Source organism: Dermacentor variabilis, chromosome 5 (genome assembly GCF_050947875.1).
Source record: "Dermacentor variabilis isolate Ectoservices chromosome 5, ASM5094787v1, whole genome shotgun sequence".
Taxonomy (NCBI): domain Eukaryota; kingdom Metazoa; phylum Arthropoda; class Arachnida; order Ixodida; family Ixodidae; genus Dermacentor; species Dermacentor variabilis.
This window is the reverse complement of record NC_134572.1, coordinates 70052366-70077764: the sequence shown is the minus strand read 5'-3', so window position 1 is coordinate 70077764 and position 25399 is coordinate 70052366. Positions and strand designations below refer to the sequence as shown.

Below are 25399 nucleotides of genomic sequence, written 5' to 3'. Positions count from 1 at the left end.
CGGATCCGGATCATGAGACTGAAATAACCAGAAGAATAAGAATGGGCTGGGGTGCGTTTGGCAGGCATTCTCAAATCATGAACAGCAGGTTGCCACTATCCCTCAAAAGGAAAGTGTATAACAGCTGTGTGTTACCAGTACTCACATATGGGGCAGAAACCTGGAGGCTTACGAAAAGGGTTCTGCTGAAATTGAGGACGACGCAACGAGCTATGGAAAGAAGAATGATGGGTGTAACGTTAAGGGATAAGAAAAGAGCAGATTGGGTGAGGCAACAAACGCGGGTAAACGACATCTTAGTTGAAATCAAGAAAAAGAAATGGGCATGGGCAGGACATGTAATGAGGAGGGAAGATAACCGATGGTCATTAAGGGTTACGGACTGGATTCCAAGGGAAGGGAAGCGTAGCAGGGGGCGGCAGAAAGTTAGGTGGGCGGATGAAATTAAGATGTTTGCAGGGACAACATGGCCACAATTAGTACATGACCGGGGTAGTTGGAGAAGTATGGGAGAGGCCTTTGCCCTGCAGTGGGCGTAACTAGGCTGATGATGATGATGATGATGATGATAAGCATACCCACAGATATAGACAAACAAAAAGTTGTGACTAGGTCTATGCAAAAGAAATGCTAGTGGGGTGCCTTTGACAGGCCAGCAAAGGGCCTCATGTAGATTTTGATGGCCTGTTGATACGAGGCATCGAAGCATCAGTAATTTACATTCACATGCTCTGCACCACTGTGAATACGCAATGGTGCTGTCATTATTGCGCAGGATTGGCATGTTGGCTTGCTGACTGCAGTCTGATTAAGCCTAGCCACTGGCCGAAATGTGCGCGCCATCGGCTTTTTGGACACTGAGAAGACCGCACATGGATCCATACTCTGCTACTACAGCCGTCAGTCTATAGGCCATGTGTCTGATCTCACACTTCGATAAGGTCTACAAGTATGAGCATAAAAAATGCGCACACTGCCGACAGTATATTCAGACACAGAGGGGACCGCACATGGATTCGTATTTTGCTACTGTGTATATATCAGTCTAACCTGTTTGTCTGAGCTCATGCACAACTGCTGATAAGGTTTAAATGTCTAAATATATTGGTGGCAAGTCCTGCAATGGCTTGTTACTAGCCACACTGCCAGCTGCACTGCTTAGGCCACCAGGCCTAACCAGTGCCACTTCATTGGGAGTTGTCAACCAGAGTTGCAGCTTCGTGCCAGTCGATATGGCAGCAACTTTGTTCATGGCCACCATGTTTGTAGCATTGCACCTGTGGTAAATGCCCAAAACACCATGCAGTGTCCGAAATTTTTGTTGTTGTTTACATTGTTGCTAGGGGTAAATGGCGGTGCCGCACAAATTGTGCAGGTCTGAAAAGTAAGGCATCTGAAAAATCAGTTGGTGACTGCAGTCGACACTTTAGCTGTCCGAATAAATATTCTAGACACCTGCAGACAAGAATTTGCTTCGCTATAGCCAATACCTTGTTGAATCCACCATTTTCATTTGTTTTTTTATAGCAGGAGACCACACATGGAAATAAAGCGCGGCCAATCAAATTTTGTATCTACTTTGTTACATCTGATAATTCATTATGTCTGTGTTCATTATATTGAGGTTTGACTTATGTGCTAATAGATCACATTTTGCCAGCAAATGGGCAAATCAGGTTGCTGCCCCATACAAAGTGCAGTGTAAGGTGAGAGAAAGTAATAGAATGGCAATGCTCCTGAAAAATGTTGCTTAATACAGGCAGGCCACAGAGAAGACGACAGGCTGTTGAACCCCATATGGACAGCCTCACATGGTTGTAAGCTACATCTCATTGCCTTTCTTGTCCTCACTTAACCTGTGTGTTTTTCTGGCACTATGAACTGGTTAGCCCAACAACAACTGCTGAACGGCGACATATTCAGCAGGAATAAAATAATACATAGCAGCCTATGGGCTTTGCACTGGGACCACAACAATGTGGCGTTGCAGTCGATAAAGCACAAAAACTGAAAATGTATTGATGAAAATCTCTTCTACACGAGAACAGATGCTGCAAGTACAATCTGTATAACCTCTTCCTCAATGGTGTGTGGGAGGGAGGCCCTGTTCAAGCCTCTGTAAATTGTTGACTGAAATTTTGCCTGTCACGTGAAACTTCACAGTTTGTAATGTCCTGCTTAGATTTCTTCTGTATGTTGCAGACATTGGCCAGCTGAGGCAGAGTGTGGAAGCCCTGGAGGAATTCAGCCGACAGTTGTTTCTGGAGACGGTGGAGATACACAACATGCTGGTAAGCAAAGGCTTGCTCGTGTAGCACATGGTCCATTGCTCAGCCATGTAACGCAGCCATGTTTACATGTATGTGACTGAAGTTCATCGCATTTGCTAGTGCAGCATGTTAAATATTTGCAATTACTTACCCCTTAAGGCTTCCTGGCTACATGTACATATCCAGGAATTGTCAAGTACTGTTCAATATTTAGAATAAAAACAGCAGAAGTTTCCTGTCTCGTTCTTTGAACTGTATTCGTTCCAAATACCATGTACCAACTAGCCAGACAGCAGATTCTCTTGACAGTTCTATGCAATCTATTTGCAAAGCAGTAGGTATATGGCTCAGATACTCATGGTATAAACAAAAAAAATTCTTGTATTTTCGCAGGTATGTTTTCTGCATCCCAATCACATTCATTGGGGAGGGTAGGCAAAATGTTGGCTTAAAGGCCGACTGCAACAAAATTTCGGACGGCATAAAAAGTATAGTTTAAAATACTAATTTGGATATATACTAGAAAGACCTCCGTTAAAGGGACACCAAAGGCAAATACTAAGTCAAGCTAAAGTGATAGATTAGTGCCTGAGAATCTCTAAGGCATAATTATTATCGCGAACAGAGCCTTAATAATCAAGAAACTGAGGTAAATGCAGGTTATGATTAGAGATTCCACTGGAACGTTCAAGCATTTCCCAATGACGAAAGCATTCCTCAGTTAAATTCTGTCACTCGTACTCAACTAGTCGTTGTACGAGTTGAGTACGAGTAAACATCCTTGTATTGCATTATAAGATGAAATAAAATGCTACTTGTCCAGTTCTATTTCATCTTTAGAAAAAAGAACTGATTGAAATTAGCCTTGGCAACAACGCAGGTGGTCAAAAGGTTTCGTTTTTGCATGATTCTGCGCCACCCTCGCTTTCGCGTTTCAATAGCTTCATTATCACATAGTGCTGCGCTGGTTTTGCTGGCTCGTGAAACTCGCACAAACTGCAACTAGCAGAGAATTCAACTTCCATGTGATCTCGCGGCATGGCTGAACGGTCTATGCCAGTTGCTGCTGCAAGTCTACGCTGCAGCAGCGAATCCACAGCTCTGTCTTGGCTCGGTACCGGCATCTGTCGGGCGCCATTTTACTCACCGACGGCAGCAAAGTGTGATGATGGCGTATGCAACGTCACCACACCCCCAGTTGGGTGGCAGGAGATTTGAATTTTGAAAACGGTATTTGGACCCTTTAGGTGCAATTTTCTCGTAAAGTGAGTCTCTTCTTGACACGAAACAAGCATTGCGTAGTTTCTGGAATGGTATTTAAACAGTCCACATTGACTTAGTATTTGCCTTTAGTGTCACTTTAAATGCTTGCCGAAATACCCGTTTTTGATACTGAAACTCAAAAAGAACGCCACCATCACCTCTCGCTGTAAGTGACACATGACGCAACACACGGCTCGTCAGTATGACCTTCGCAATCTTGGAGGCCACGCTGCTGTGTAGCATAGATACCATGGCCACTGCGGGGTGCTGCAACAAACCCTCTCCCCATGCCTGTGTAAGATGCTCGAACTACTGCATGCTCTGATTTACCTGTGCGATTGTTAAGGTGTGGCTACGCATGCCAGCCTGACCACTCGGCACCCTTGGCTCCTTGTGGCGTGGTGAAAAATTTTGGACGCTGCGTGCCGGGACTCAAGCCAGAGTAACACCACTAGGTGCATGTACCATCTGCTTAAGTGCTGTTCAAAAACTGTTAGCAAAGGAACTATACAATTACCAGCTCTGCAGCTTTGCCAAGATTGGTTCAGTGCTATATTAGTACTATTCATTTATAAGAGATTTAGCCAAAGGGAAATTTCGTTGCACTTAGCCTTCAAGGCACACAAATAACTGTGCTAAATAACACTCATATCTTTATGAAACAGCCCTGCACAGTTGCTGGTGCAAACCGAGGTTCTAAAACTACCTTTGTGCATGTTTCATTCGTCATAACTGTTAGCAGAGTGCATTGCTGTAAAGCCACACAGCTTGGCAAAATTTACATAAAAATGCACCCGCACTTAAGCTTCTCGAATTGCTAGTGCAGGTAAAGTCTACAAAAAATGTGACAGTTAACAAAGATGAGAGCTTACTACAGCTGTCCCACAATCTCACGGTGGCAACACATAATCGATGCAAGAAGCTATAATTAACGGTGTACACAAAGTGCAGCATTTGCCTGACAAGTGACAATTTGAGGTGCTAACAAAAAGCTCCAGAGGTGAATGAATGAATAAGAACTTTATTGTGTCTACAGTATCCCTAATGCCAAGGAACCCTCAGTCCAGGGCTTTGTTGACAAACTTTCCCAGGAATTTCTGGATATAGTTCACAAGGTAGCATTTGTTAGACCAGGTCATGGTGAGAATGAGCCAGTCCGATATAAGGGTTAGTCGAAAGCCAGAAACAGGAGGGAAGAGAGATGTTAGTTTACATGTGCTAGAATGTTGCGATAATCTGTGTAGCCTTGACATGAAGGGCACCCAAGGCAAAGCCATTAGAGTCCGAGAGCTTGTGTATGCGAGATGGCAGAAGCTGAGAAGCAAGCATGCCCCAAAGCATAGCTACAGCTTTCTTACTGATATCAGCAAGACTTTGTTTCTAACTGTGAACACTACTTGTCTGACAAGAAATTCCCTGAGCAGTGTCACAAAGGCAAGTATACTAGTGACTAGAACCCATACTTGCCAATATGAACACTGGCATCAAGAAGAATGGCACGCAGCATAGCAACTTCTGGGGATGAAGCAGTGACAGACGTTGGAAGCACACCGAATGATGTTTGCTCGAAGTAACGCTGGACTTGAGTAGAGCTTAAGGTGTAAACTGTACTTCGGCTATAAGCTAAATTTGAATTATCATACCTTGGTTCTTCCCTAGGTTTGTGCATGTCGTGTAAGCTGTTATATTAACAAAATTGCTTTTTCATTTCTCATATTTTTGTCCACTTAGAAATTGAAGAACTGAAAGGCTAGAACTTTCAAGGTAGAAGGAGATTGTTTGATGTGGTGTTGATACATTCCCCTTCACTTAACTGCAGTGTTGGTGTACCCGCTCAAACTATCTCGATTGCCTTGTTAGCTTGAAGAACTAAAAGATAGAAAGAAAGATGTTGTAATAGAGTGGTGGGACCCTCTCTTGCCCCCTTTTTCAATTTTTCACTCTTTCTTGCAATTAGAGGGATGTGGTACTGTTTTCACATTGGATATTGGCTCCATTGAGGTCTTTCTCTATAGTATTCTATAGTAAGAGTTGTTTGGCTAATGTGACCATTGTGATGGAAAAGCTTGAATGGGGGTGTTTATGGGCATCATCATGGTCTTGACGGTGCCATTGGGTGATGCCTGTTTCTTTCTTTCTTTTTTTAATGCATACTTTATTTTTCTTTCCTAGGAAAGGATAGAGTGGTCCAAAACCTTCAAAGGGAAATACTTCAACTTTATCGGTTACTTCTTCTCTTTGTACTGCATATGGAAGATATTTATTGTGAGTAATTTTGAACCTGTTTCTTTTTGCTTGTCATTTAGAAAATCATTCTGGAATTGTGTTGCACTGTACATAGGTATGTAGTGTTCTTTTGCTAGCCTGTGGACCCAGTGTGGGTATCCTATTACAGGTACGTACAGTCAACTTCTGTTAATTTGGCCCTGACGGGACTGACAAAATTGAGTGAATGATAAGTGGGTCAAATTAAAGAAAAAAAAGAGAAACGCCAGAACACATTTGCTCGTTCCTAACACATCGCCGAATCAAACATACACCCACATTTCTATATACCCTCGCCAGATTCTTTAGCAAGAAAAGTAAAGGATGCATCAGATTTTGGCATTAAGAAAAAGGCTAAATCAGTGAACTTCACCTTCACAGAATGAATATATTTTGCACTTAATGTGAATCATCATCTCTCCCAGGCAGCATTTTATCACTGTCTGTGAACCAAGATGTGCCGTTCTTGATGCAGTTGGTTGCATGTTTAATATTCTGCATTTATAAAACAGCACCGCAAAAATCACAGAGGTACATAATTATGGCCCACGCCTAAGCTAACCACATTGCTAGTTCATCCTGCAATGCCTATGGTTAGTTGGAATACCAACAACTGGTGGTGCGACTTGTTGCTGCTAGCTTGACTTGTGACATAACTTGTTATCCTTTCCGTACCGTGAAAGGTGACGAAAATTGTACTGAATTTACCAAAATTTTTTTCTGCTCAGTTTGTAGAGCTTTTTTTTTTTTTTCTCTGAACAACACGGTACCATTTTTAACTTTGGTAAAGTGGTTTTATTTCCCAAATTGTGTAAAAAAAAAAGCAAGAAAGGCTAAAGAAGGCTTCTCTGCACTGCACTGAGGTCTTGCAGCACAGTATCCTGTGGGACCCGATGCACTATGAAAAAAATAATTCAAAAAGAAAATAATTTAGACAGTGCAAAACGTATGTACATGAATAGTGACTACTTTTCCACAGCTCCATAGGCACAGTGTGTAAGTGGGGAAACTGTTCGCCGGCGGCAGTGAGAACCTTCAGTTTATCCTCATAGTCAAGTCTTCAGAGGGGAACACATCTCTTTCTCTTCCTGAGCAAAGCTCTACAGAGCTGTTTTCTGACGAGGGATCATCAGAATACTTCCTTCTGCATGCACTTTTATTCTGATGTGATAGGAAGGCAGCCATGTTTCCTGCACAAGAGTCAGAAGAGACAGAAGTAAAGAGAAAAGTGGCACAACATGAATAAGTCTGGCCATCTAGTGTCAAAAATTGCAAATGAGCACAATTTGACGAATATATTCGTCATCGATTCACTGTGTGAGGCATTTTTGTTCATGACGACTATACTCATAACAGGTAAAGAAAGGGTCACATGAGCTTTCATAAAGACTGAAAGTGACGTGTTTCGTCATAATGCTAAGTGAAAAATTGTTCTGCTGCTATTTTGTGATGGCAGTGTTGATGACGGTGGCTAGGCTGGCTCTGATGGTAGGCTGTTGTGCATGTGGTTTTGGTGTCGCATCCTACGGCACCACGCAAGGAATTCTGTGGCAAATTTTCTTGGAAAGAAAGGCGCACATTGGAATCAAATGACTACTGTAATCACTCTTTGTGAGCTACCCTTTTTACTTTAAAATTTTCCTAGGGCATTCTGAAAATAAGTGTTTTTAGTGGGAGATGACGTGTGTTCATCCCACAAGCGCTACCAGGGCAGATGCTGCTACCCCTATGGTCACCATTGAGGTCAGGCGGGTACATGCGGACCAGTCAAGCTCGTATTAGAGAATTTTAGTGCGTCCGGTATTCCGGCAAGTGCGGGCGGTTTGCCGGTGGAGCGGGGGCGTAAACGTGAGCGGCCAGATTGGTGGCGCCAGCTGGTGGTGCAAAGCTCAACCACACAAATACAGAGCCAATTACTATATTCTGCTTAGCTGCTGGTGCAAATTTTCGACAGCAGTGTAATCCTGTACACAATTACGCCGCTGCCGAAAATTTGCACCAGCAGTGAAGCAGAACACAGCAGGTTACTGCAATTTTAGTTGTATGTTTCTCCAGTTGACCTCTATGCCACCAGGCGGCTGCACTGCTCCAGTCGCTCACGTTTACGCCCCCGCCCATCCGGCAATCCGCCCAAACCACCCCCGTTTGCCGGAATAGTGGACAGGCTAAATGTCTCTATTGTCTGGCAGAGGCCAATTTCAGAATCAAAATAATAAAAATTTGGGCCCATAGAAATGTGTAGGTGCCAACGGGATTATCGGTAGAGATAGAATTAAGTAAAATCTGCTGTATCTGCGAGAAAACGTATCTTTATGTGAGACCTGCCTATCCGCTTGTTTGACTTACTTAATTTCCTTAGTGTGATGTGTAGACCTGGCTGCAAAAGCTTTTAAAAGATGTGTGCTGCAAAGATCTTTTACGGTGCCAGTAATAGAAAAGCATTAAGAAACAACACTAGCTGGCCCCTTGACAAGGACAACAGGGATAAAAGTACATATACAATGATGTCATGGCGATACGCGTGGCACTGACATAGCAGTATTATGATGATGATTGAATTACAATTTAATAGGAGTGTGCGAATACCAAATAGTAGATTTATAATCAAACATCGAATAGAATCAAGATAAAAAAAGCCAAATATTGAATTGAATATTGAATATCAAAAAATTTTTCATGAAATTTAATACTTGCAAATTTTGGGCTAGAAGGTGTGGTGCTGTACATGCTTGCAAGGCTCCTAGCATGCATAAAAAGAGTATGTCAAGCTATCAGTAACATAGGTGCATAGAAATCAAGGTATGCAATACGGTCTACTCTTATTAAAGGGAACACCTAATTAGTATACCAGTGCTGATTACATCTGTCTAGTATATGAAGGTCTAAAATATATCTTTTTAATCAGTGGAATTTCTTTTGAATAGAATCTAGTGTTTTCTTTTCTTTCTCCTCTGAAACTAATGAATTAGTGACACTTTGCTGTACTGAATACTGACAAGGTTCTCAGTTTAATAGCGGACCTGTGCTTTGCGGCAATTTTTTATTGACCTGCGTAGAAACTTGCATAGAAAGTATTGCTTTCCAGTTTTTCTCCAGAATCCAGAAGGGCTATCCCAACTTTACGGCAGGTGGGTTATCGTAAGACCAATCTGCACTATAGACGAAAAGACCACGCCTTACGTGACTTGATCACCACTGTGTGTCTAGCCTTTGCCGACAGTAAAGAGCAGTTGCTGTCCGCACCTTTTGCTTGTTAGGTTCGGCGTGACTTGCCACTTGTCAAAGATTCTAAAATCTGCAGAGTCATGGTAAGTTTGTGTGACACAATTTAATTTGAATCCCTGTGCACTGTGGGAGTGAACTCCGATCAGTGCAACACAGTGGCCTGGGAATCACTGAAAAGGGCAGTACACATCTGTTGCAGCTGGGAACCTGTAATTTAGCAACATATTGTTGGGGTCATGCTGGGCAGTACATGCTGCACCTTTAAATTCTTGGGTATACATGTTGGCAGTGACAAAAGTTTGCTTTTCCTCAAGCCATACACCCTGAAAACATTGGTGGAGCAGTCAGTGTCTTGACTCCCCTACAGTGACGAGAATTCCTAGCACTAGCAGCAATACTGTGCCCTATTCCAGGCAAGGTAGTCGACAGTGATGAGACTTGCTGACAACTTTGGTGTAATGTTGTGCCTTTCTATTAGGTTCTTCTTGTCACATTCACTTTCACTGGTTCAGTCAACCAGTGACCACTGGAACTGGTGTTGCCAAAAGTGTGATCAATTGACACTGCAGCCTGTGCGTGCACTCTGCTTGATAATATGCACTACAGGAGCACGAAAAAGTCATGCAAATTCCTGTCGCTTGTGTAATGCACCATAATGGCGGCTGGGTGACTTGAATAAATTTGTATCTTTAAGAACGGCTGCCCAAAATGTGGCTGGTATTGTGCTCACAAATTTCCCACCACCTCCACTGCAGTTACTGGCATGATAATGTTCTTTCGGATATTTTGCAGTGCACAATCAACATTGTATTTGATCGTGTCGGCAAGGTAGACCCTGTGACAAGAGGAATGCAGATTGCTGTCCATTACATGGGATTCGACGTTGATGTGAGTCTGTGTGTTTGTCTGGCCAACATCTTGCATCTGTGGTGTTCAACTTCTCATGAGGATTCCTCCTCGGAGTGAAATTTACCCTTATCTAGAACCAGTTGCATTCATATATACTGTGGTTCAGTATTGTCTTCTCTTGTATAGAAACTGAAGTAGCATGCTAAGTTTATAGCTAGACTAGCCTCTGAAGATATTAAACTTTCTCTCTCTTTTGTAGTAATAGGATCTAGAGTGAATCAACATCGTTCAGCAATAGAGAGTGTGCACTGACAATTTAAGTCTTTTTTTGGTTCTGGTCATTAATTTAATAGTACCTGGGCAGCAATGACAATGTTGACATTGACATGACACGCATGCACATGATGTTTCAGAGTGCTTCTGCCACGAAGTCACTGCCTCTTTGAAGGCTAGCTGTCCTTGCTTTTCTTTTGTGATTTTTATCAGCCTGCTTTTTGCAGAAAGGCTTCTCGCACAGGTGTTATTGATACTGTCATATCCAAGTATTTAATCAGTATACTTTCATTATTCAAGTTCCTGATGTTGTGCCATCGTTTTTCTTTCCATCAATTTGCATAGGCCTGAATATTACCCTAAAAAATTTCTTTGTATACAGCATAAGCTTGTACGCCACTTATGCAACTTACCTATATCTTTTGTTACCACTAGAAATGTGCTCATTTTCGGTGCTCTTATGTTTTAACATTCTACTTCAAGATGTAGTAGTCAAAACATATATTGCAATACATAACATTATAGCCTGATCACTGGTGTTTTGAACTGATGTACAGCAGTAATAATTGCTCAGAAATATTTTCACGATTCTTATATGAAACTTCGAAGAAGCACCTCAAGGAACACAAATGAAAGTAATAATTGGCTATTTTCTGTATAAGTACTGAGAATAAAAGAAATCTGAAATATAGAAAATATGCATTTGGTTCCTAGTTCCTTACTTTTATAAGTCAGATCACACAAAAAAACTATTATGAAGATTTGTCGGCAGCCATACTAGCGATAATGACGCCCACGCTATACAGAAAAGCAGGAGCTTCACAAGTGTGAAAATGGGTGAGTTCCTATTGTACAGGGAGCTTTTGTTTTTACTTATTGCAGCATACACCTGGTTTGCTTTTTACAACATTCTTTAGGCTCACGAAGCAATAGTTGCTAGGTCATGGAGCATGCACAAGCTTCCTCATACTCAATTATTGTGCTCCCAATCTGCTCTTCTTCATACTTCTACTCTTCTGCATACTTGAGCGTGCATTCAACTGGTGCTGGAGCACCCACATGCTTTGTTCAGTTTTTGTACAGGGCTGTGCAGTAATGTGGAGTGTTACACAATATTGTACGGTGATGAAGAACGCATTTACACAAACGGTGGTCATAATGTGAGCAATTAGACAGCTAGTCAAGCTTCAGGCAAGGGTAGGTCTGAAATCAACTGCGTGCTCTTGTGAGTGAAAACCCCGCACGACAGGGATTGCTCATAATAATTTGTACATATGCTGTCGAAGCGCTGATGGATAAAAGCAAACCACGGTGGGAAAGCATAAGGTTGCACTTCATATTAGTTAAACTCAGTTATCAAAATAACGTGCACTCATGCGCATCTACCATTGTTTGAGAAATTGTTAAAGCAGCCTGTACATCGGATCAGAATATCGACAACCCGAGAAAAGCTTTTGTGTGCTCACTGCTGCTGTAATCTAAAGATTATGTAGCCGAGTTGACCAAAGCGCAAATATTGTACTTATTTTTTATTGAGAAAGTGCTATGAGCATTGCAGGATAGTTTCGACGATACCCCCAGTAGAAGTTTTATTTTTACAGACTCCCCAATGTGTGAAAAGTTGTCAAATCTGACAAATAGCCGAGGTTTAGGTGTCATTTCAAATTCTGCATGATGTTGCTTGTAGGAGAATTCCAAAGGAAATGTTTTACAATGTATAGAAGAACTGTCAATCAAATTGATATATCTCTATAGACGCAGTAACGAAAGAGTTAATGTATGCGTGTTGTGCATAGTGCCGCTAAAAAAAATTTGTTTTGGTAGCTGGTGGCAACAAGGAAAAGAATGCAGCTGGAACTTAGTTGCCACATAATGTTGTTTTGGGTTACTGTGCAGCATGCAGTAAGCAACAGCTTGTTAGAGACGAGAGCAATAGGTATTCAAGGAGATGTCTTCATTTCTCAAAACCATGTAATAATAGTAAGATCCACCACTGTGTTGGTATATGTGCTATTGAAGTTGTGATATTGGTTCCCAAAACCACTCAATAACAAAAGGCTTAAGATAAAAGGTCTGTAATGCTTTCATTTCTATGTTATTCTTGCAATGACTTTCTCTCATTGGGAGCGAGAAAAAGAGCAGCATTTGGAAGCATTTATGGGTGTACCACTTCATTAATTTAATTTAAAAAGGCTAATGTTTGAAGGAACAAGGCTTTGACAAGGCACGCTAAATAGAGTTAGGGCATATTGCCAAGAGTCATTGTTTTACCTTTTGTTCATCACAGGATTGTGACTTACATCAAGTTGTTGCTCAGTACAAGTTGCACCTACGTATCCGAAATTGAATGCTGCCAATTATGTTGGGAAGGTGGTGTGTCTGATCAGATTTTGCACGCATTGCATATTGTGTTATGTTTTCAAAAGTATGTGAGTACCAGTGATTAATCTGGAATGTATGGTTACGCATGTATAAAAATACGGATGCATTTTAAGCTTTGGAATCGATCCATCGACCTAGGACTGTGCTTACCACTGTTGGAGTGCTTTAAGTGTTGCTTGTTTTTCGGGGCACAAGCTCACCCAATAAACAGTTAGACACTTAACTCACACATATGGCAGTGTTTAGATCTTGCAATATAACATTTCTCTGATATCTTTCAAAAAATGTTTCTTTTTGTCTGTAGGTGAAGTTTTGGTCACAGCATATATCTTTTATTTTGGTTGGCATCATTGTTGTCACTTCTATACGAGGCCTTCTGATAACCCTCACTAAGGTAAGCTGCATTAGTTGTATTTTTCACTGGCCATTCTTGCGAGCATACAATTCTGGACCTAATTGCTTGTACTACTTGAGCTTTGCTATCAACTGGGATCTCTGCAATTGAATATTAGTTTGGTGTCAGAACAACCAGAAGGGGAACTGAGGGGCTTCAAGTTTTGTTTGACTGAGCCACATGGGGGGAAACCAAGAAAAGCACAAGGGAAATTAACAGTTGTTTTCATTAAAACGTAGAAGCGATAAGGTAAGTGGATGAAAAAAATAACTTGCTACATGTGGAAGCTGATCCTAGATCTTTGGCATTACACGTTTCTATGTTCTACCAGTTGAGCTGTGCCAGTGGCCATTCTTACGCCCACTTTCTTTGGTATTTGTGTATTTGTACAAGATGCGACCCTGGGAGTTTTAGCCAGTGCCATTCATGGCCACGGCAGCGTATGTGGAATGTCGACCACTTTGGTGTCGGTCAGCCAAGATGTTTTTGCTGTTATGCTTAGCATCCAAATGGCACCTGGAAACACGCTGTCCTGAACGTTGAGAGACTGTCTCACCAACAAAGTGTGGTAACTGAAAAAGCAGCAGATATACCGTTAAACCTCGACATAAGAAAGTCTGTAAAATCGGTAATTCGCTTCTATATATTGAAACTTGGTTGTATTGAAATTTGACCTCTTTTGCAAATAGGTAGAGTTGCTGATGGATTCTTCTTGCAAGGCAGGGGCCGCAAAACTTTTTGAATTATTGGGCAGTCACAGAATGTAAATTTGAATGAGAAAAAAATTCATTTTGTTGAATTTGCAAGTTGGCAGTGAAAGATATGATTTCATGCCATGTCGACGATACCTTCACGTCTGCAGCGCAAAGCAAAGTCATCCACGCTTTCATGTCCTCTCCGTCCATGCAGCTGATAGTGTCACCCGCAATAGGACAATGCTATCATGAAAAGCGGCAACAGTGGCGAGCGAATGCTTCGCCGGCCGCTCGCTTCAATGCATATCTGAAACTCATAATTACGCACTTCCAGTACTAAACATTCAGGAAGACAGTTCCCATGATGCCACGCCATCTCGGCTCGCCCACCTTTTGCACACACAGCTGATGACTTCTAAAATGGCGCACGAGCGGCGAATGCACTTGGCCTTGCTGACAGCCATGCATAGCCACTGCCACGCTATGAAAGGAGACACGCACCAACGACCCCCCCCTCACCCCTTTCCTTTACGGGCACTTGATCATGTTGCGAGTTCGCTCCCCTCCGATGTGCACTGGATAGATAGTAGGCCTGTTCACTGTGCACTTTGCTTATGACATCATGCTACTGGAACTGAAATTTCCATTGCCAAGCACCAGCATGATGAAAGCAGGTACGTCAAAATCACCACAGCTCACTTGGGAGCATCTCCATTAGATTCTATGGCAGTCGGGCAAGGTAGGATGATGTCATGGATCGAAGTACACTGGCCTTGTGCTATCTAGAAGGCATTGTCTCCTCCCCACCTTTCCCCTTTTCTGACCTGTTAAGGTGGTGCTCACCAAGCCACCTTCCTTCTCAAGTCACCCTCGCATGCGTTTGCTCTCACCCAAAGCATGCAGTGCGCGAGGTACGATAGGATCTTATCAATCTAGACATTATACGGAACATGACACTGCTCTACTTCAGCAGTCGCTCCCTGTCTAGCGGCACATGATTGGATGAAGAGGTGCGTTCGCAAACAGCTGCTCGTAATTCAACCATTTGATCATCTGCATCTGCGGAAGTTTGAACTTATTGTCTCGGCAGCGAAATTTCATTATATTGAAATCGTATATAGACACACTTTATTGCAGTGAGATTCTAAATGCATGGTTTTCTATAGGCAAGAAGTTAGAAAAAGTTTACTACTTCAGTATATCGAGAATTCCATCATATTGAAGTTTGTTATATTGAGGTTTAACTGTGTTCATGGCTGTGACGTTTGTGACATAGTGCATACCCAGTAAATTAATAGAGGCACACCGTATACAGTGCACAAGATTTTTATAGCAAGTGTACACTTTGGAAGTCTTAAAACATAGCAGCTCAGTCAGGGACTGTAGACGTCATCTGCAGTCATGCAGTACAGCTTAGCGATACACAGTACAGCATTACCACTGAAGTCTACATCAGCTTCGATATCTGCATTGTTCTAGCCACTGAGCTGTCCTGGCATTCCTTGTCACTTAAAACAAGCTTGAGAGGTTTCATGGGTCTTGATGTTCTATTGCAATGCTTATAAACTCAGCTAAAAACTCCTGCAGTTGTGCACCAATCTGCAGCACAACCACATAAATAGTTGAGGCACCTCATTGGACTAACCCTTATGTGTCCTGATGCATTCTCTAGTAGATGTGAAATGACCTTGTGATTAAACCACATGTCAGCGTTTCGACACTACTACTGCATCTATGAACCAACCACTTTTAGCCAGGCATGATTCCATTACATTCATAACTGTAAAATATTTGTGTTTACAGAAACGGCTTTGAACACTTTGTGTATTGTGAGCGCTATCACAGTGGTGACAAATCTGTTCTGGGTAACTTTAACAGAGGTCACCAAGGCTCTAACTGCCTGGGCATCTTGTTAAAGGAGATAACTATTTCTTACCTTAGAGCCCCTTATTGATCTAAAACGCATGGTAACTGCTAAGTGTTCCAAACAAACCAAAATAATCACTAGAAATGAGATACTGGAATTTATGAACTGTGGCCAAATTCGAGAAGCCTCAGCTTGCAGCCAACGTTTCGAAAAGAGGACTTGTAAATCATTGGAAGGAAGGAAGGAGAACAAGAGGTGAAAGGCAGAGAGGTTAACCAGATTAAGTGTCCGGTTGGCTACTCGGCACAGGGGGATGGGGCATGGGGCAGAAAAGATCAAAAAGCAAGAGAAGATTTAAAGAATCAATGGGAACTTGTAAAAAAAAAGGAACTTATTAAGCAATGGAACTTGCCCAGATAAAAAAAATCCCATTGTTGAAATGCTGGCTTTGGGCAGAGGCTTCCCTTGCTTGTCCATTGCTAAACGTAACGAGGGAGACATTCCTTGCAGATTTTTCATTGACCATTCATCATTTTGACTTGTACACAAACAGCCTGGCTGATTCCGTAATTTGTAAAATTTAAATTTAGAAACATCCATGTGATGTTGCGCGTTTAGTTGAACATCAGCTGAAAGTATGTGCATAAATATGGTTGCACATGTTTGCTTTCAGGCTTTCATTAATAATTGCTGCTCTTTATGCTCGTTAGGAGGTCAGTGTGCATTATACTTTGAAGCATCTTGTTGCTCTCTCTCTGTTCTTTCTCTAAATTTTTTCTTTGTATCTTTTGCAGTTTTTCTACGCGATTTCAAGCAGCAAGTCCTCCAATATTATTGTCCTGGCTCTTGCCCAAGTCATGGTGACATTACTCGAAATTTTCACTCATTACTACCCCCTTTCTACTATCCCACAAGTTAATGTTTGTATTTGCTGTTAAATTAAATGTGGGGTTTGACATCCTGAAGCATCTCATTAGCTGTGAAAGATGCTGCACTGAGGCGTGCATACATTTATTTCGACCACTTAGGGTTCTTTAGCATAAACCAAAAGCACGGTGTATAAGCATTTCTGCATTCTGAACCCATCAGAATGTTGCCACTGGGGTCAAGAGTAAAACATTTTACATTGTGCTGAGCAGCAAAATACCTTAGTCCTTGAATCACTGCTGCTGGTGCATTTTCATTGTATCGGAAAAATACACTAAGCCCTCATTATAATGAAGTCACTGGAACTGATGATTGACTTCATCATAAGCAATATTTCGTTAACCATAGAGGGACTATAAGAGAGTCATAGCAACAGAAGATATAGTACACTCCGGCAGCATGAGAGCTCGTAAAACATATGTTGAAGGAAAGCTGTACTTGATAGTGGCGATATAACAGTGGTAAAGTTCTGCCAAGATAAGTAAACAGCTGCTCCGTCTGTCGATTATTGTCGTGTGGTACACTTAGCCGCAAGAAGCTGCCACCATATGACTTCTCAGCGCTCTTAATGTCAGGCAGGTTGGTGCCTAGAAACACAAAGGGTCATTGTACATTCTGCACCAAAACAGCCCAGTGTGGATTTCACACCTTATACCTAGTGGAGTCAGGTTCTATTGCACTTCGAATAACCCTATCTAAATACACTGTGGTTGCAATCGCAAGAAACTTCAAATAAAGCAATACTTCAAGTAAAACAATTTCGATATAACAAGTGTTTACTGTATTGCAAATGTTAGATTAATTTGCTTTAGTTTTTGGCATTCAGGATTATTGGCTGACAGGGCATCAATATTTACTTTTGTGTAAACGAGAAAAACATAAGGACTTGGTAACACTCTTTCCTTTCTTTTCTTGCAGGGCATGTACTTTGTGTCCTCTGTGCTGTTGATAAGAATGAATATGCCTGCGGAATATAGGTAATACCTGAAACTACTGTTTATTCCTTGCTTATTTCTTGCATATTTTCTATTGTATTTCCTGCCCCTTTTTGCTTTGAGTGGCTTATTTGCTTATATTAACAGCCTTACACTTTATGTATTTCCTTTCTGGCTTTCTATTAATCATACTCGTGTTTCTATGCCATTTATTGTACTTATTTTATAACCCAGCATTTGTTCTGTATGCTTCTTTCTTTTTAATTATTCAAATTCATGCTAGTAACCACAATGCTTGGGCCTTGCATCTCGGTTTAGCATTACCTCCTAAAGAAACACTGCAGACTTGTGTGACCCTGCGAAATCACTACTGAATTTCCAACGAAGCTATTTCTTTCGAGTAATTGCAATAAAAATATTAACTGCCTGTAACTAAATCACGCATTTCAAAATGTTGCTCCTCTATGACAGGTCCATTTGAAACCTTCCGGCATAAAACCAACTCGGGCTCTTGGTAAAGAAATTTTACAAATGCAGTAATTCACCTACACACATTCTACTTCGCGACAATATTGGCCATAATATTCCCCCCATTAGCACCAGACGTTACCTTGTTCTAGCTTACAGTTCTCCCACAGTAGCATGTTAAATTCTGCGTTCTTCCTGAAACACAGGTAAATACCCTGGATAGCCTGCATAAACAATTTACTGCCAATGCCTGTAAATTTCCACACAGATTGAACTTTGTTTACACATTATTTATCTTCTACTTTAAACAGTCTACTTTAGTCTACTTTTAAACAGACATAACCAGTGTGCCTTGCGCTCCTAATTAAGCCAGTAATGTCAAAATTTCAGAAGACATTGCACATGAGACACCCCTCATTTCTGTTGAATATGAAGATTGTGTAATGCAGAGTTCTTTCCGAGCATTGAGAAACATAGCTAATAACGGTCACATTACATTTGGAAGCACTCTAAGACATATTTTGTAACGCGTTTAACTTCACACAGTAATTTTCCATAGGAGTCCGCCTATTGTTGCTAAATTTGATCTTTGTGGCATTTGTGGTTATGCAATGGCTACTTACAAAATTTTGCACAGCTCGTAAAGGTTAATTATATATGCTTCAGAGTATTTGATTGTGCAATTTATTGCAGAAGACATTATCAACCAAGACACCATGAATTTCACGTATACGTCACCCGTAGCATGTCCCCCTATTTTTGCCAAATGTAAACTTTGTCTAAGATAGGGTTCTTTCATGACACTGGAAAACATAGCTTTGGCTAATTAATTACTCTAAACTTTCGCCACACGTCACCCATCGTATCGCCTCCATTTTCTCGAAATATGAAATCTCTGCCATTTATGGTGCGCCCACGGAAGAGAGAGAAATTTTAAGCATTTCATATAAAACTCGCATGCAGCTTTATGGGCCGAAAACGATGGTTTAAGAATTTTAATTTAACCCCTAATTGACACCTAAAAGCTTCAAAATTTGCCCGCTTATTGCACTTAACAGTCGCCACATTTCCTCAAAATATGGACTTTCCCTGTGATTTAGTTTTTTTCATAAAACAGTGAAAACTGGCATATAATGTTTTTGGGCAGTTCTAATCACAGTAACACCTTTGCTGTAAAAGGTGCACTACTACATTACAATGATGCCAAGCCATTCTCACATTTCCCCTGTTTTCAGGTCCATCATCACTGAGGTACTGGGCGAGTTGCAGTTCAACTTCTACCACCGGTGGTTCGATGTAATTTTCCTGGTCAGCGCACTCACAAGCATTGGCTTTCTCTATTTGGCCCACAAGCAGGGCCCTGAACGCGACACTGTACCATAACTCGACTTCACCCTGAAGGACCGCATTTGTTCCATGTGTGGACACTAGGTGATGCACCATTTGTCTCGCTGTATAATAATACCAGTAAAGCGTAGTATTTCTCATGCTCAGTATATCATGTATAGGGATTTAAGGAAATAAACTATGGGGTAACATAACTTCCCTAAACACATAGCATCCCCAAATAAACATCCCCCAAAGCAACATGTGTGCTATGAGAGACACTGTAGTAGGGGGCTCCAGATTAACTTCTACCACCTGGGATTCTTTGATGTGCACCTAACTCAAAGTACAGGAGTGTTTTTGTATTCCATCCCCATCAGAATGCGGCAGCCGCAGTCAAGAAACAAACCCATCACCTTGGGCTCAGTAGTGGAACTCCATACCTAATGAGCCACCATGGTTCAGTGGTTATGGCTTGGTGGCTATAGATAACTTGTAATGATCATCCACAGAACATTTTGCATTGGCTTTTTGCTAAAGTATGCCATGTAGTATCAACAATGTGATCCATCTATTAAAGTCAACAAATACTTTCATAAAGCTGTTTTATGCTAAAACTGGATGCAAGATGAGATGTACTGGAGATATTTGTGATGGTAGGCTGAATGAATTACACTTATATACTGCATCAGACCACTGTAGACCACATGGCAAGTTCTGTGATTTGGCATGCAGTTTTATACTGTTCAGAATCTGCTTCTGCCGACGTACATGCAATGTCTTGATGCAGCGCACAAAGTGATAGCCAAGGTTTGCTTTAAAGAATAATGCAAGAAAGGTAGGATGAGACTGTTACAAATGTATAGAGAAACTATTGCACGGATTGACTTGTCCAACTTTCTTAACAGTATTGTTATAAGTGAATTGCACTTAAGAGTGGGGAGGAGTAGCTACAAGAAGTTGGGATAGTTAGAAGTTTTTTCCACTTTCCTTCATCACAATGCAATACCAAGCAATAGAAATAACAGAAGAGCGCTAAGCCGTCCTCAAGTGCCTCATGAAGGCTGGCACATGATTAGATGTGCGGACATATCTTTGTCATGATACCATTATCAACTTTAATGTCTATTATATAGGTTCCAGATGCAAAAATGTTGGCCTGCTTTCCTGAGGTGCCTTTATTGCATGTTCTTGTACGGTGGAGTGCAGTATGTTGTTGCTGTGCGCACTGGAGTTTCTGTACTGTCATGTGCTTGTTCAGTTTTTTTTTATAGGTACTTTCCCATTCCCTGTTAGCGACCTGAATTTTAGGACTGCACAACTTGTCATATGTTCCATTTAAGTGCATTTACCCATACAATCAATATTTACTAATTACATCTTTTGGCTAATTTGATTCTGACCGAACATGCTGGCTGCCATTTGTACATTTCTGCGGACCAAGAATTTCGTTATTTGGATGCTAAAGATCTTCACCGGATAATTCAAACTTCACTGTTCGGTATGAATGTGCTTGACCACTGTGGTGACCGACCTGTGACCCCAGTAGCGACAGTGTCTGTTTTGGCTGTGCTAGGAAACAGTGAATGTATCCAACACACATCATTTCTCATCTAAAATGTCTATGTAAACGTGCTTTCTGATAGGGACAACGATAAACATTAAATGCAAATAAATTTCCATTTTACAAAGGTAAGTTTGCTAGTTTCACCTTTTCTGATTGCCAGAATCAGGGGCATGCTACATTTTACTTGCTTTTTTAAAAAGTCAGGTGCACATTAGATTTCTACTTCGTTTTAGAATCTTTATTGTTGTTTTTATGTTAGTTTTCTACTTCAAACCAATATAAAGTGGGTGTGCGTTTGATTCACGAAGGTGCTAGGATCGGTCAAATGCTGCTATTTTAACCCTTAGTTTGCTTCAGTGTTTTTTCTGTCATTTGTTTAACTCGGCCCGCCGGATAATTCAATCAGTTTCTTCAGTCCCATCCGTGTCGAATTAACAGCAGTCGACTGTACAAGTTTGTGCTGTTCATTGCCAAAAGTAATTTTGCATTCACAAAGAATCTGCCATGATGGCTCAGTGGCTATGGTGTTCACTTGCTGAGCACAGGTAGTGGCTTTGACTTTTATTCATGGCAGCTGCACCACGATGGTGGCAGAATGTGAAAACGGTTGTTTACCATGCTTTGGGTGCGTGTTAAATAGCCCCAAGTAGTGAGAACTATATTTTGGAGTCAGTCCTCCGCTAAAGTGGCTTTCATAGCTTATGTGTTGCGTTGAAACATTATGCACCACCAATTAATTGATCAGCAGCAGCGCACATATATATAGAATTTCTTATGCTCCACTGTACACTGCAAAAGTACCTTTGAGTCCTAATCCTACCTGGTAATGATCCAAGTAACTGCATAATGTATGTGTAAGTTCATTTCACAAGTAGTCCTGCAAGCATCTCAAGATTTACCTAGTCATTACAGATAAAGTGAAAACTGTGGCTTCTGCATTAATGATAGCTAACACTCATTTGAGGCTACTTGTCATAGATTCATAGGTTGAGTACACCTTCAGTGTGGGAACTGCATCTTCAACTGGGTTTATGGCAGTGTCGTTTCTGCACATGCATTCACCATTTGTAGACTTCCATTAATTTGAGGCTGGTTAATTCAGTTACTGTATTTGGTTAATGCTACCCTGACCGACGGTTATGACTAGCGGCCATACTATGCACTCATTTTTTCTATCATGAAATTGGCCCTCATCGGGTAATATAAATTTTACCAGGTAGCACATGCCTGTGCCCAGTGGTGTCAGTCTTGGTAGCGCTAGGTGACATTGAATGCGTCAGAGTACCTACCTCCCACCGAAAACGCAGATTTTCTATGTACCCTCGGCAGACGTGAAAATGGCATCTCAATGATTGCCGTATTTGTTAAATTATAATGTGCACCTTTTGCCTGCGCATTACATTTGGATGCGCAGTTGTGTTTGCAGCATTAGCAACAGGCTACCGTCAGAGTCAGTGTCATTACCATCGCAAGAGCACAACAGAGCAAGTTTTCATCTGGGTTGGCCGCTCTCATTCGGAAATAATTTACAAGAAAAAAACGATAGCGGCAACAGAGACACGTCATGTTTTCGCCGTGTCCGAGTCTTTTGTTTTATGACAAACTGACGTAAGTGGTTATTAGGCTAGGCTTGGATCTCTGTCCCACTCATGGTAGCTGCGTATTCATTCAATAAATTCGGAATATCGGACGCACAGGGAACGACATGTTGTGACCCATAGCAATAAAGATCTGCCTGTGAGTGAGGATGACAGGCCTTAATTAAACAAATTTCCATTCTGTGAAGGTAAACTCTACAGGTAAAATTTTTTTTCCGACTGCCATAACCTGTAGCATATTCCAGCTTTTCTTTTTCTTATACAGTCAAATGCGCATTATATTTGGGCGCATCTTGTTTTCTACTTCGAACCCATAATAGCTGCAGGCAAGTTAGATTTTGGGCCGTGTTAGAATCGTCTAAGTAGTGCCAAATAAAGCTGCCAATATGTTTGGACATTTCCTGCCTCCTTTAATTCGATCTGGCGGATAACTCGATCAACAGATCAGTGCTTAGCTACAGATGTCTAGGCACCCCTGTGTCACTCTTAAGAATTTGCAGCTTAAATATTTAGGTCACATCTGTATAAGTCAATTACACTTACAAAGCCTGGATTTTGACTACCCGAACCTGCTGAACTAGCATTTCTAGGGCACAGCAGAGAAAGTTGTTTGATATATGTAGTCAGGAAAGAGTCTAGTGCGATGGCAACATGAAACGCATTTCAAATTTATTTTGTAGCACACTGTCTCTTGGCAATGGTGCATGCATTTTATGCTATAACATGTTCAGGCGGTAGTCACGACTGAAATGCGCTGCATGTGCTTGCTGACGGATAGTCTCTGATACCGTAAAGTGCAATATGGTGCTCAAGTTCTGCGGTACTTCCTAAAATATTCATATTCGAAACTCGTATGATCCATAAGAATTCATATATAGCCACAGCAGAAAAATGAAGGCAAGACAAACTATGGTAATTTAGGCTGAAAAAAAAAACCTTTTGACTTTCTGGATCTTTCATCCATCGTTGTTGTCAAAGAGACTCTTCTGGAATGCACGAAACCTTGTGCTCAGTTCCTCAGCTGCCTTGCTAGCACTCACAATGTGCCGCCATGAAGGCTTTTCGAATGCACAGACCTTCTCCAACTTCGTGGAAGACCAACGTTTCGAGCACTGACTTTGCAACTGCATGCCACGACTGTGCTCTCTTGACTGTGAAAGATTTGCTGCTGCTCAAAAATAAGCATCATCGACCACGACCCAGAAGAGCATTCAAGCCATTATGAAGCACAACTCGTGGTGCTTTATGTGTTATGGGCGGGACTTCTACAAAAATCGTATCACCCCGAACATCTGGCCAAACATGATCTTATCATTGAGATTCATCTGTACATATACAGTCGAACGCCTCTACAAGAAAATTACCTGTATAGTGAACTATTGATTATGTCTCTGCCGAATTCTTATCTATGCATTGCAAACACCTCCACAACGAAGACCAATACAACAAGCTTACCTCTACAACGAAGGAATTTAGGCGTCCCAGACGGCTGATTTCTTGCTTTATAACGAACGCTACGTAGCAGTGCCATCCCTGCTGCCTGCAGATATGCCACTGAGTTGCGCTCTTTGCTATCGTTAAAGGTAGCACTAGCGATGCACTTAATGAGCATGCCGATAACAACGAGTGTTATAGTCCTGCTGCACTTCCTCAGGAATCACTCAACTGGTATGCTGCTTGCTCTAACACACCATTGGGTGCGATGGCTGATGAATATGTCTCAGTGATGATGTCGTGATGTTGTAATCGTAGCATATGACACCTTCAAGGACATCTAGGATTGAAAGGAAGCAAATGATTCAATGAAGACAACAGTGATGGCGGACCGTGAAACAAACCTGGAATTGGGACGTCAAGGGAGGCGATAGTGGCATTTGGCAATCTGCAGCTTTACCTTGCATCACTCCAGCATTTAGCCGTAAAGCAAGCCTTTGACCTTGGTACAATACGGTCAGTTGCAGTCGCACATTCTGTCAGACGAAGTGTACGGAAAAAACTAGCCACTCATTTCACTAAGTCACTAGGATTCTGTAAAATAAAGGTTTGCTCTTGTTGAACCTGCTTAGCATGGTCTATTGTGAGCGGCACGGAGCGTGATCATCACAACAAAATGACATCTATAACTAGGCATTTGGGATACCTCAAGCAATTCGTTATGAAGGCACTTGACTGTATATTGGTGCAGTCATCATGTAAAATAAGCATGTCCCCAAGGTATACGTTATTCTAGAAATATGTTGGAGATACACTTTCACGTGGTTGTCACTTATCGCCGTGGGGATAACTATATGATGCGCTGCTGCTTAAATAGCGCCACTTCTGTGTGGAGTGCTTGCTTCAGGATATGTGAACCCAGTTGTGAGAAGAGAGGATTTACCCTTATGTTTCATTTTGTGATCTCTTTTATTTCTAGGTCTAGTTTCACGCCTGACTGCACTGTGTTCATTGCGTGGCATGTGAAATGCTGGCAATATTTGATCAGCCATACTGCCACGTAAATGTTGACAGGGTCATCGTTGACGACTAAGGCTACTAAGGTTCCACTGAAATGAAGACTTGGTAGCCTAACAACTGCTTTTGGCAAGAATAAAACTTAATTCATACCATGTTCTAATAAACTGTTCATTCATATCTTTGTGTTTACTCGGAACCTAAGCAGGTCATACAGGGGTGTAACCAGGGGAGGTCACACGTACCAGGCACGTGCCCAGGAAAGCGCTGCCTTGTGTGCCTCGCCGCTGGTTGAGCTGGAATACGAACGCTGAGGTGCTTGATATATTGCCCAGACTAATAAAGGGAAGCTTTATTGTTACCAATCACAAACATATTCTCAGGATTCAGGATAGTGGAAACTTGGACTTGTTGGTTCGTGACCTTTGGGTTGTACAATGCAGAGGTAATGATGACAAAAAGGAGGACAAGACGGCACACAAAGCGTTTTGTCTGTCGTCTTGTCCTTTTTTGGGGTCCTTTCGTCTGTGCTATACAACAAAAAGATAAGGATTCAGAGTTGTCAAATGATCAACACAAAACATGCATACAGGATTTTGGAATAAGACATGAAATCTTTTAAAAAGTGTATCCTTACATAGAGC

The 25399-nt window shown here is 41.5% G+C and overlaps 1 protein-coding gene across 1 annotated transcript in view; it reads left to right on the top strand.

The window, feature by feature from the left end:
* GPHR (Golgi pH regulator) overlaps window positions 1-24935 on the top strand; it is a 44875-nt gene extending 19940 nt beyond the window's left edge. The window contains exons 9-16 of the mRNA XM_075692787.1: window positions 2203-2291; window positions 5706-5798; window positions 9816-9911; window positions 12832-12921; window positions 16278-16343; window positions 17329-17387; window positions 19049-19244; window positions 24718-24935. Coding sequence (XP_075548902.1) covers window positions 2203-2291; window positions 5706-5798; window positions 9816-9911; window positions 12832-12921; window positions 16278-16343; window positions 17329-17387; window positions 19049-19196 — 641 coding nt within the window. The 3' untranslated portion in view covers window positions 19197-19244; window positions 24718-24935. The remainder of the gene's footprint in view (window positions 1-2202; window positions 2292-5705; window positions 5799-9815; window positions 9912-12831; window positions 12922-16277; window positions 16344-17328; window positions 17388-19048; window positions 19245-24717) is intronic.
* Window positions 24936-25399: the final 464 nt, after the last annotated feature.